The sequence below is a fragment of the Brassica napus genome, chromosome C7, assembly GCF_020379485.1.
Source record: "Brassica napus cultivar Da-Ae chromosome C7, Da-Ae, whole genome shotgun sequence".
Taxonomy (NCBI): domain Eukaryota; kingdom Viridiplantae; phylum Streptophyta; class Magnoliopsida; order Brassicales; family Brassicaceae; genus Brassica; species Brassica napus.
This window is the reverse complement of record NC_063450.1, coordinates 21,347,471-21,360,218: the sequence shown is the minus strand read 5'-3', so window position 1 is coordinate 21,360,218 and position 12,748 is coordinate 21,347,471. Positions and strand designations below refer to the sequence as shown.

Genomic DNA, 12,748 nt, shown 5'->3' with positions numbered 1-12,748 from the left:
CTTTGCTCACTCTACTGCCTCATCGTCGACTCCAGATAAACCCTCAGAACTCTCTAAATTTCAAACACAATACAAGGATGTGTTCACAATTCCAACAGGTCTGCCGCCTGTACGAGGTAAAGAGCACTCCATCACACTAGTACCAGGTGTCTCAGCAGTTTCGGTGAGACCCTATCGATACCCTCATGCTAGTAAAATGGTGATGGAACAAATGGTTACAAAAATGTTGTCGTCAGGGATTATCCAGCCTAGTACAAGCCCCTTCTCCAATCCTGTGTTATTAGGATGGTTCCTTTCGTTTCTGTGTTGATTACAGGGCGTTGAATCGTGCGACAGTACCGGATAAATATCCAATTCCGGTAATTGATCATTTACTAGACGAGCTACATGGAGCTGCAGTGTTTACAAAACTTGATCTAAGGTCTGGCTATCATCAGATAAGAATGACAGAGACTGACATCTAAGACTGCTTTCAGAACAGTAGAAGGCCATTATGAGTTCTGGGTGATGCCCTTTGGCCTCATAAACGCGCCAGCAACGTTTCAAGCTTTGATGAACATGATTTTCAAACCGTTTTTAAGGCGTTTTGTACTGGTCTTCTTCGATGATATACTGATCTACAGTAAGGATGAAGCTTCTCATGTGGAGCATGTACGAGAGGTTCTTCAGGTCTTAAGGGAGAAACGATTATTTGCGAATCAAAAGAAGTGTACATTTGGAGTTTCACAAGTAGAGTATCTGGGTCATTTGATATCATTACAAGGTGTGGCAACTGATCCATCAAAAACCGAGGCTATGAATGTGTCGCCATCACCTGCAACAGTCAAAAACCTCAGAGGCTTTCTTGGGTTGACATGATATTATAGAAGATTCATTCGACACAATGGTACTATTGCAAGACCTTTAACTAACTTGCTCAAACAATATCAATTTCATTGGTCAGGAGAGTCTCAGGTGGCGTTTGGTCAGTTGAAGCATGCTATGGTGACAACACCAGTCTTAGTGTTACCGGATTTTAATCAAACATTTGTAGTAGAGACGGATGCTTCGAGATTCGGATTGGGAGCAGTCTTGATGCAGAACAAGAACCCAATTGTGTTTTTCAGTCATGCTTTAACGCCAAGAGAACAACTTAAGCCAACCTACAAAAGAGAATTAATGGCAATTGTTATGGCTGTGAGGAAGTGGAAACATTATTTGATGGGTAGAAGATTTCTAATACACACGGATCAGAGAAGCCTCAAGTATCTTTTGGAGCAGAAGGAAGTCAATTTGGAATATCAGAAGTGGTTAATTAAGCTGTTGGGGTTTAATTTTGAGATCTCTTATAAACCAGGGTGTGAGAATAAGGCAGCTGATGGTCTTTCTTGCAGTATGTCAGTATCATCTTTGATACTATCTTTAACAACTCCTTCAGTGCTGCAGTGGGAGGACTTGTTTAAAGAGATTGCAGAGAACAAGACCATTCAAGAGATGATCAGAAAGATTCAGTCAGGAGAGTTACAATCTTCAAAATATAATATTTTGGATGGGAAGTTATGGTTCAAGAACAGATTGGTGATACCAAAGAAATTTTCTTTCCATTCCCTGATATTACACGAGGCTCATGATATTATTTTGGGAGGTCACTCGGGAGTTTTTAAGACACTAAAGCGGGTTCAACGTACTTTCTTCTGGAGGGGAATGTCTAAACAGATTCAGGAGTATGTTGCAGAGTGTATGATATGTCAAACTCACAAGCACTCTACGTTGTCTCCAGCAGGATTATTACAACCTCTTCTTGTACCAGACCAAGTGTGGGACGACATCACTATGGATTTCATTGAAGGATTGCCAACGTCTGGAGGCGTGAATGTCATCTTTGTGATAATTGATCGACTGAGAAAATATGCACATTTTGTGGGTTTGAAACATCATTTCACAACTTTGGATGTGGCTCGCAGTTTTGTCTCTCAGGTGGTTAAGCTGCACGGGTTTCCAAAAAGTATTCTGTCTGACAGAGATAAAACATTCTTGAGTTCATTCTGGTCTGAAACATTCCGTTTAGCGGGCACACAGTTGAAGTACAACACGTCCTTTCATCCACAAACGGACGGTCAATCTGAAATTCTGAACCGTTGCTTAGAAACATATCTGCGGTGTTTCTCTTCTGCTCACCCACGGACTTGGAACAAGTATCTGGATTGGGCAGAATTATGGTATAATACAAGTTATCACAAGTCCTTACAGGCAACTCCTTTCAAGGTTTTATATGGAAGAGATCCTCCGCCTATTATTCATTATGAAACGTCATCGACAAGAGTTTTGAATTGGAAAGATCATTGCTAGAACGTGATGAGATGCTTCTACGGCTGAAGGAGAATTTGCATCGCGCTCAAGATATTATGAAAGCACAAGCAGATAAGTCACGCAGAGATGTGGAGTTTGAAGTAGGATCGATGGTTTACTTGGAAGTTACGTCCGTACCGCCAGCAAACAGTCATTCTTCGTTTTTGTCAAAAGCTTGCGGCCAAGTTTTATGGACCGTATAAAGTCTTAGCTCGTATTGGAAAAGTGGCTTACAAGTTACAGTTACCATCAGAATTGAAGATACATCATGTGTTTCATGTGTCTCAATTGAAACAGGCTCTTGGAAGCAAGGATCATAGCGTTGCCTTGCCACCGGTTTGTATTGGGGATGTTTTGTTTGAGCTCGAACCAGAGGAGCTTGTGGAGAAACGTTACAACGCGTCAGGCGAGTTGGAACTTTTGGTGAAATGGGCTAATAAGGAGGCTTTGGAGAATTCGTGGATGTTGTATGCAGAGTTTGTCTCACGCTTTCCTGATTTTAAGCTTGAGGACAAGCTGGGTTTCGTTGGTGGGAGTATTGATAGGTATCAAAGAGCTTACTTCCGGAGAAAGAAGAATAAAGAAGTAGAAGCTGACGTGGCTGGAGTCGTTGGAAACGGTTTATAAGTCTGTTATGAGTGAAGTCGAAACTTTTGAATCCGTTAGAGGCTTTGCCGTTATGGAGAAGAGTGAAGCTAGTTGTTAAATAAAGAGTGTAGTTCATTTTTTATTTTCTTAAGCTTGAAGTTGTACGTGAAAGACGATATGAGTCTTAGCTACACAATCGTTATGAGACTGGTGAATCTGTTCTGAGTTCGTCATGAGAGCTTGGATCGATTCACACTCGAGTTGTATTACATTGATTCATTGATAATCGGAAGAGTATTACATTGTTTTTGAGTTACTTATATCATAAATCTATCACACCCACCGGTACCTCTTGTGTTAAGGACCTTCCAAGAAGGATGTAAGATCGGAGGCTTTGATACGTTGGAGAAGACAAAACTTGTTGTTAACTGCTATGCTGTAATGACGGATCCAGATGTCTGGGAATACCCCGAGGAGTTTAAGCCTGAGAGGTTTTTGCCTTCTTCAAGATCATATCAAGAGGACGAAATGAAAGAGGAAGTCCTGAAATATATTCCTTTCAGGAGCGGAAGGAGAGGCTGTCCTGGATCAAATCTAGCTTATCTTTCTGTAGAAACCGCAATTGGAGTCATGGTGCAATGTTTTGATTGGAAAATCGAAGGAGATGAGGTTAACATGGAAGAGGCTCGTGGAACACTGACGTTGACTATGGCTCATCCCCTTAAGTGCACTCCGCTTCTTCGAGATCTTAACCTTTTACCTTCCATTTGTAGATTTCCAGTCTGTGCATCCTATACAATGTCTATCTATGCATGTCATCTTTTGTTTATGGCTACATGGAAAGAATAACTTTATTATGTATGATTTTGTACACGAATTTTAGATAAAATGCAGTTAGCAAATATAGATGCTCCAAACTTTGTCTAAAGCTCAAAACTTCGAGCATATAAAAAATGTTGTTGTACATTTAGAGGAATTCCTTAGGAAGAAAATGACATAAAAAAGGTTTTATCGAAGAGTAACTAAAATCAAGAGTTAACTAACCGTAGATATTGTGTTTAGAGTTAAAGGTGAAAATTTTAGAGGTTGTGTTTACAAATGTTTAAAATAGAAAATATATATTTAAATTTTTTTAAAAAATTATAATAGTTTCAAAAAAGCATTTTTAAATTTCTACAAGAAAATTTGAAAAAAAATAATAAAAAAATCGAATTTGAAAACATGTAATTCAAAAGAATAAAAATATTATTTTTCTCTATTTTTTATTTTTGTTAATTTTTTGTTTTTTATTATTTATATATCTATAAAATAAAGGGTATAAGAATCTTTTATCGCTTCAATTAAATTTCTTTTAGTCATTTTTCTACTTGAAATCTCTTTTCGTGACAAAAACTTAAAAGAGATTATTTGAAAGAATTATTTGTACATTTATTAGGCGAAATAATATTTATATGCATCTCTTATATATTAAAAGAGAAGCATTTGCAATAAATGTGTTCACACACAAATTGACACGTGTCAGTCACACAATCATTTCATCTTTAGAATGCTTACGTGTCAGCTTTATAGTCATTTAGCAATTAATATGTTCATACATTAATTTTCTTAACTTTATCGTAGATAATTTAATATGTTCACACACTATTTTTATGTAAATTTAAGTATTTAGTCTTGCATTATTCAAACTTTTATGTTTTATATTATTTTTATTTTTAGATTTTGAGGATTAAGTATATTTGGATTTTTGTTAAAAAAATTACATAATTAAAATGGATACCCGAACTCGAATCCAAACCGAATACCGAGAAAGGAAGCGGAGAGAAGGAGGGTAAGAGAGGCGAAGAAATAAAACGAAAAGGGAGGGGCGACCGGCGTTAATGGAGAAGGAGAACGCCGCCAACCACCCTAACTGAGGAGCTTAGGCTTTTTCTCTAGAGAGCATTTTCGTTTTTCGTAATTGTCTTCGTTCAATTTCCATGGAAAGAACATTAATTTCTGTTATATATCTATTCTTTTATGATGCAATATATTTTTAACTATTATTAATAAAATACAGTGTTAAAAACTATTCATATTTACAGGAGTTGTTATTAATAGAATAAGAATATGCACATAGAATAAGAATAGGCATATTTTTCTCAATCACGACTCCGTCGGATGTGTCAAACATGGCAGATTATGTGACTCCGGAAGATCCAGGAGAGAGCTCGAGCATGTGGATCCGCCGTTTCTGAGGATCCTGAAGTTCTGAGCACTGGCGACAGTGAGGCATGACTAATGTTTTTAAACCCGACCCGGTTCCGAGGTCGAATCGGCAAATCCGGTGATCCGGCATGTAATCAGTTTTGAAATTTTTATTAAAAAAATTATTTACAACCTGATAAAACCCACAAAAACTGCTAAAACTTGGGATCCGGCTATAGGTTGAACAGATGGATGACCCAATATATAATCGGATTTGATTTAAATTTTTATTTAAAGAGTATTCTAATATATATTCATGAATATTCAGATGAATAATAGAAATGTTTTGGATGTGATAATCTAGTTTTGTAAAATTTAGCTATGCAAATTTTTTGTCAAACTAATTTTTCATTTTTCATCTAGTTGTAAGCGTAATGAGTCAATATTTGAAAGAATCCATACAAAAAGAGAGAAATAGACTTGCACATCAATGATTCATATAATATAAACTCTATAAATTAATACTAGATAAATTAATAAATTTCTCTAGTCCTGAATTAGTTTGGTTCAAAATATGACACAAATCGATAAAATAATAAGATATAAATATTTTAGAAAATCCTATGTAAATATATGATCTCATTAAAATCATAAATTAGTAATTTTTGTATATATACATTTTACATATATACAAACAAACAGTCGTACTATTTAATTTATTTCACAATAAAATTATCTCTATATTTTCTTAACACTTAAATAAATTTTGTTAATATTTAGTAAAATTATATCTAAACCACATTTAAATTTTAGAAAACATATTTTATATGCACCAAATAATACAATAAAAATTACGTGAAAGTTTAATTTGAAAAATTTAATTAATGTATATATGGTAAAATCAATTATTATTTTTATTTTATAAAATGACATTCTAAAATAAAAATCCAGAAAAATCATTTTTTGTAAATTAATAACTCTATAAATTAATAATATTTCATAGTTTCAACATGATTAATTTATAGAGTTTTTACTGTGCACTTATTACAACTCACGTTTGCAAGAAATGTGAGCAAATATAATCTTTCGTTTATTTCTTTAGTTTAATTTTGTTATTGACGGTTTATTACGTTTACGATGTTTTGTTTTTATTTATTTTACATTTAAAATTAATTTCTTTATGATAATCAGACATTTAAAATTAATTGATTCCCTTTTTGTTATATATTTTTGTTATATAACTTAATTCTTAACTTGTTACAGTTTGATATATAATCTATATTATTAAAACTGAAGTACCTTTTGGTACTGTTTGGAAACTTAGATAGTAGATTAAATGAAAGTTGTTTGGAAACAAGGATAGCAAATTATTTTATTTACATATTTAGTCACTGTATTTATTTCTCATTTACAGATTCTGTCGTTTGGAAACTTGGATAACAGATTAAATGAGAATTGTTAGGAAACACAGATAGTAGATTAAATATTTTGTTTTATTTACACATTTAGCCATTGCATTTCTTTCTTATTTACAAATCTGTCACTTCACTTAAAATCAAAAATTTAAATTAATTAATTACAATGAATTGTTATTTCTTTTTGCTGAAAAAAAAACACAAACTGTAATATATAGTATATATTAATCTGCTACAATACAATTTTTAAAAAACCAAATATCATAAAATTAATAATAATTCATAAAAACTTACTGTAAAAAATTAAATCATTTTTAAATAAATAAACAAAAAATCAATAGGTTAATATATGAATATTACAATTACATCAAATTGCATCAAGTTATAAAATTATAAATATAATATTACGTACAGATAAAAAATTATTATCAAACATCTATATTATAATATAATATATTCTACTCTAAATATATTTTACAAAACACAAAAATATAAATGGACATTTTATAAAAAATGGTTTATAAATTTACGTTGAACGCAAGTTAAATCCAACACCCGCGCGGGGGCGCGGATCAAGATCTAGTTACATTTTAAAACTAGTTAAACTATTGGTTCATGGTGTGGTCGAATGATGACTCGGTGAATTTCACTGAGAAGCCGTGAAACGGCGCCTTGAACAAGGGCATGGCTTCTCCGATTGGCGATTTAATTTTCTCGAAATATATCTAATTATTTAATGGGCCTATTGGGCTGAAACTTGGCCCATTAAAATATATTCTAACGGCGTCGGTTAGGTTATCGAGTTAGGGTTTGGTTCCTCGCGGACAAGCCTTCATCGTCTCTTTCAATCAATTTTCATCGTTTCTGAGAAAGGAGAAGTTTTTGTTGAAGTTAGTTTCAATGGAAGGGATCACGGAAGGAGTCAACAGCATGAGCCTGGGCGTTGATACCCAGAAGAAGAGTCGGATTCAGGTTTCCCACACCAAGAAACCGTTGTTCTTCTACGTCAATCTCGCCAAGGTACAAAATCGTTTTCTGAGAAATTATGTTTAAGCTTGAAAGCTATGGATTCTACCTATTTATATATAATATTCTATTTCGTCTAAATGTACCGCCTTTATACACAATATGGTTGTGTTCTGTTGCAGTCCGTGTTGTGATTTTTGTACAGACGTTATGAGTTAATTCTGTAAATGGTTACATTTGAAACTGTTTGAATGGATTATTGATGGTGCTCCGTCTAGTTATGTGACTCTTATCTCTTATATGTTGGATTGGTGAATGTTTGGTGAAACATGTTTATGTTGTTGTCGCAGAGGTACATGCAGCAGTACTCAGATGTCGAGTTGTCTGCACTTGGAATGGGTACTGTTATTTGCTTCTCTCTTTAAATACGTATCAGAATATATAATGTATGTGTAACTGAGTTTATTAAATTCAAGATTTCCTTCTACAATAGGAGTTCAAACATTTATTGTCATGAGATGTAGAATCTTCATCTTTACCCTTCTTTTATTTTTTAGAGATTCATTCTGGTTTCTCATCAAGCTTTTAATTGTGCAGCTATTGCTACGGTTGTTACTGTCGCTGAGATACTGAAGAACAATGGTTTTGCTGTTGAAAAGAGTAAGAAGATTCTTCTCAACCTTGAATGAAAAAATGTTACAAGATGTTTTCCAAGATTTTGTGAGTAATGTTTGCTGATTTTGAGATTGTTTCTTGTTACAGAGATCATGACTTCGACTGTGGATATCAAGGATGATTCAAGGGGACGTCCTGTGCAGAAAGCCAAGGTAAAAAAATCAAGCTTCAATTCCATTAATGTTCTTCTGGGAAACTGCTGTTAGCTAACTTGTCCGGGTTAATGACTTGTAGATTGAGATAACGCTCGCCAAGTCTGAGAAGTTTGATGAATTAATGGCTGCAGCCAATGAGGAGAAGGAGGCTGCAGAAGCCCAAGAGCAGAGCTGAGATCTTTTTTCATGTCTCTCTTTCATCTTAATGTTATAACACTTTGTTTCCTTTATTTCGTTAATTTTTGGCTCATTTTGAAATTTTGAATGTCATCTTGAATTGTATTTGTCTGTTAGTTACCTGTGAAAGTTTTTTTGTTTTGAGCGTGGTATTTATCAGCTCTAGAAAAGATTTTGTTGCATATTTTCGAATATATATCCTATTCGAAATTATTACCGAGAATTTTTTTTTTAGATTTTCAAAACTTACTGCAATTCTTTTGAAATAATAAATTTGAAAGATTTGGAATCTGGTCGTTGTTAGTGATGTAATCATAATCAATACGCCCGAGCAGGATTATTTGAAAGCCACATGATTAACATATTTGAATCCATATGTGACATCAAACGCCGTTGGGTATAACTAGATTTTATACTTTTTAAACTCAACAATGTGCAATAAGGCTATCTACCCCTCACTAACTAGACTCAGTTTGGTTCAAATTCTTAGCAATAAGCCACCAACAAACTATACAACAGAATTATATAATACAATAGCCCAATAAATTTGAGCTAATAAAAGTTGTTAAAAATCACCAACTTTCCATTTGGTAATTGCAGTATGGGATGAGATTCCACTTCATGATGATAATAGCTTTTAATGCTTCGATTATTATGTCTGAACAAAATAGTCAATACATATTCATTTTTTCAGTAATTAGAGAATGAAAATAGATTCAAAGAGGACGGATCCCTCTTGCTCTTGTAAGTTTTAATGAATGAAAATTGTGTTCCAAAACAAAAAAGAATGACAATAGATGTTTTGTCGTTCAACAGAAAGAAAAATTCTTGATTTAATAGTACTAAATAGTAGTATACCATTACTTGTTGATAAGAAAAGTATAAAACATTACTTCTCTAGCAATATCCAAAATTTCTCAAGTTTTCAAGGAAAAAGTGTGTGTTTTTATTAAAATATATAACTTCCTGGTACAAAAACGATATACTGGAAAAATATGTTAGTCAAGTTGGTGTTTTGTTAATAATTCATTTTGTAGTTGTTATGCTTAACTGTCTCGACCACTGTACTATATATATATATATATATATATCATTTATTTCATTAAACTAAACGACTGAAAATAGTAATAGAATAGTAGTTCGAAGAAAAAAAAAAAAAAAACTAAATGATTGAAAATGATAGATTGAGACTTTGAGTTGGTGTCGCTGAAAATTCTTTGCTTCCATCATTCTCTAATGTGTCGGTCTTCAACTTAAATTATTCAACAGAAAAGCAAGCAAAAAGGCCTCATAATAATAATAATTATTCAATTATCAGTTGTATACGATGACGATACTAGGTGCTCAATTATAAGCAACTAATTCATATCAAACAAATCATACGTAATGCATTTGAAGACAACAAAAATCTGTCAAATAATCAGAAATGTGTATTTACTTTTTAAACTTGAAAACGAATTATTTATGACAAACAAACAATGAGGGCATATGAAACATTCACAGAAATGAAACTTCATACTAATAAATATCTTCAAAAAAATGAATGAAGAGTAAAGAGTAGTAGTAGTAAATGTCCCACATCGAATGCGCCAATGACCTCGTGACTTCTCCTTCCACGAGTCCTATCTTCGTCGTCTTCTTCGTAATCACGGCAGCCTTCCAAAAAGAACTTTAGCTTGTCTCTCTCTTACGTTTACTAAGTCTTTCAGGACCTTTTTTTAAAGTATCTCAAGGCCTCTCTTTCTCTTTGAACGATTCAAAAGATTCTCTTTCTCACAGAGTCTCAAAGAAGTTACTCTTGGTTCCAAATTTGTGCTTTTTCTTTCTCCGGTAACGTTCACTTGCTATGGCGGAGAGGAGACTCAACTTCAAGGCACCTCTTCTTTCTACTAGGCGGCTGCACAACACAGCTGTCTCTGTCCGCAGAAACAAGTCTATTAACTTCACTCATGACTCTAAGACAAGTGAGCTGGGTTTAGATCAGGTTACTGAAGCTGCCTCTGTTCCTTTCACATGGGAGCAATCCCCTGGGAGACTAAAAGGACATGATTCCAAACCTCAGCAAGTCAGTGATCAAGTCTTCACGCCATGTCTTCCACCAGGAAACCTGAGTTTCAGGGTTAAACACGTTGAGGAAGAAGAAGAAGAGGATGTGTTTTCTGATGCACGTGATACATACTCTTACTTCTCGGCAAACCACAGCATAACTGGTGTGAGTGGATATAGTGTTGTGGAAACGAAGAACCCTTCTGAGGATCATCAGTCACGAGATTTCATGTTAAACCGTTTCTTGCCAGCGGCTAAAGCCATGACTGTGGAGCAGCCTCATTACGGGTCCAACCGAAAACCATCCACTTTCATGCCTGAACCAACGATACAGAAAAGAGATTTAGTACCTGACGAGAAGCGGCAAACTCGAAATAGGTATGATAAGTCTACACTCTTACCTTATTACGACCACCACCAAGGCGTAGATAATGAAGAAAGCGTGGAGGAGGATGATGATGAAGTTTCTGAGTACGCTTATCTTTCAAGGAGAGGTTGTGGTATGTTTCCACAGCTGTGCTTTAAAGAATCTGTAGCCATGCTTAGCACTGGTTTTCAATCCAAACAAAACTCTCCAAGCCATGATCAAGTGAAGTCAAGCAAGGTTTCTCAACTCAAATCTCGGTTCCAATCTATCAAACAGGTTCCAGCTTTAGCCTCCTTCCCTTCCACTCTTGTCTTAGTCTCTCGCTGATAATTAATTAGCTCTTGTACATTTTTTTCAGCTGGCTCTTGACTCAGTTTCCAAGCACAAGTTGGGTGGTAAAGTTCTATCACCGGTTCATCCAAACCTGAGTTCTGCTGCAAGTATGTCTTCATCTCCTTACAGACACACTCGATGTATGTCACCATTTCGCAACGGTTCTCCATTTCACCCCGACACTCGTAAGGAAACCGAGAGCCTGAGAGCTAACAGGCTGAACAAGCATATTAGTAACATAAGCAACGCTTCAGCTAGCTCTCTCTTGGAGAAGACAGTATATGTCGATACCGAGGATTCTCCCAAGACTAATATTAAGATCTTTCCTGAGGAAGTAGAGAAGAAACCAGACACCAATCTTGAGCTTGAAGAGTTAGGAAAGATCAACAGTAGTCCTGGTCGGTCACTTCTTGCACCACCATTGCCCAACAAGCCTTCTGAATCTTGGCTTTTGCATAATCTGCCTTCAGTAGTAAACTCTCAGAGCCCTTCACGTAGATATACGTTCCAACCCCAGAAGCAGAGTTTTAATGAAAATTCCACCAATGTTACCAAGTGGGAAACTATTGTCAAGACTTCTTACATGCACAGAGATCATATCCGATATTCCGATGTAACCATCTTTATGTTTTTTTTTTTTTAATATTGAGAATAAGCATTAGCTATATCTTTTCAGTGTTTGCTTCATCTTTTGCAGGAACTGGTTGCTCATACATCCCTTCAGTGAGAGCCTGAAGCTTCTTGAGATGTGACCGGTGTACATGAGTTTACCGGTGAAAAAATGTGTGTGATTGTTTTATTAAATCTCTTAAGAGTGATTCACATTGTGGAGCTTCAATATTTGTGACTTTTACCTAATAAGAATCACTTGTCTTTTGCCTAAGCAGATAAACTCTGATTTCTCACTAGTGATTCACATTGTGGAGCTTCAATATTTGTGACTTTTACCTAATAAGAATCACTTGTCTTTTGCCTAAGCAGATAAACTCTGATTTCTCACTAGTCTTTTGCTTATTTTCTTCTTTAAACTCACAATTGAGTAAGTCTTTAGGAAACAAAATCAGAAATAGAATAGTGGAAAATGGGGCTGAGTCTGTGTTGCAGGCCTAACACAAGTCTAATGTATTTCAAGAAAGACAAAAGATTCACTCGCCTGTTCCTTGAGGCAACTACTTATGCTTCTCGGATCTCAACTTCAAGAAAGACTAAACCTTATGTTCTTTGTCAGATGGTTATTTCTACTTAGATACATATAACATCTTAGGTGGACAGAAGTTTGCTCAAAACGTTGAAACAAATACGTTTTGGTCGTCTAATGTAACGTTACAGGTTATTCTGCCAATACGTTAGAGAAAAGGTGCAAAGCACTGATCGGTGTTTTACAGAGGAAGAAAGAAAAGATGGAAAGCAAAGCAATGTGTTACACAGAAAGACAATAGAGATGTTTGCACCTTCATCCTTAATTCTTTCCGAGTTTTCTTTTGATTAACAAAGCCTCTCTTTTTTCACTCACG

The 12,748-nt window shown here is 34.9% G+C and overlaps 2 protein-coding genes across 2 annotated transcripts; both read left to right on the top strand.

Moving 5' to 3' along the window:
- The first annotated feature begins 7,288 nt into the window (after nt 1-7,288).
- BNAC07G10040D (uncharacterized protein At2g34160) lies at nt 7,289-8,711 on the top strand. The gene is made up of 5 exons (XM_013854544.3): nt 7,289-7,535; nt 7,832-7,880; nt 8,079-8,141; nt 8,244-8,308; nt 8,391-8,711. Exons 1-5 carry the CDS (start codon nt 7,416-7,418, stop codon nt 8,484-8,486), a joined length of 393 nt encoding a protein of 130 aa, XP_013709998.1. The 5' UTR covers nt 7,289-7,415; the 3' UTR covers nt 8,487-8,711.
- Nucleotides 8,712-10,046: 1,335 nt separating this feature from the next.
- Nucleotides 10,047-12,211, top strand: LOC106411795. The gene is made up of 3 exons (XM_013852621.3): nt 10,047-11,177; nt 11,260-11,847; nt 11,932-12,211. Exons 1-3 carry the CDS (start codon nt 10,335-10,337, stop codon nt 11,959-11,961), a joined length of 1,461 nt encoding a protein of 486 aa, XP_013708075.1. The 5' UTR covers nt 10,047-10,334; the 3' UTR covers nt 11,962-12,211.
- The last annotated feature ends 537 nt before the right edge of the window (nt 12,212-12,748 follow it).

Excerpts from the sequence above, each read along its gene's own strand:
- BNAC07G10040D (XM_013854544.3), top strand. The coding sequence starts at position 7,416 with ATGGAAGGGATCACGGAAGGAGTCAACAGCATGAGCCTGGGCGTTGAT. Across the intron at positions 7,536-7,831 it reads TCTACGTCAATCTCGCCAAG|AGGTACATGCAGCAGTACTC; the intron begins GTACAAAATCGT and ends TTGTTGTCGCAG. Across the intron at positions 7,881-8,078 it reads GTTGTCTGCACTTGGAATGG|CTATTGCTACGGTTGTTACT; the intron begins GTACTGTTATTT and ends TTAATTGTGCAG.
- LOC106411795 (XM_013852621.3), top strand. The coding sequence starts at position 10,335 with ATGGCGGAGAGGAGACTCAACTTCAAGGCACCTCTTCTTTCTACTAGG. Across the intron at positions 11,178-11,259 it reads GGTTCCAATCTATCAAACAG|CTGGCTCTTGACTCAGTTTC; the intron begins GTTCCAGCTTTA and ends CATTTTTTTCAG. Across the intron at positions 11,848-11,931 it reads ATCATATCCGATATTCCGAT|GAACTGGTTGCTCATACATC; the intron begins GTAACCATCTTT and ends CATCTTTTGCAG.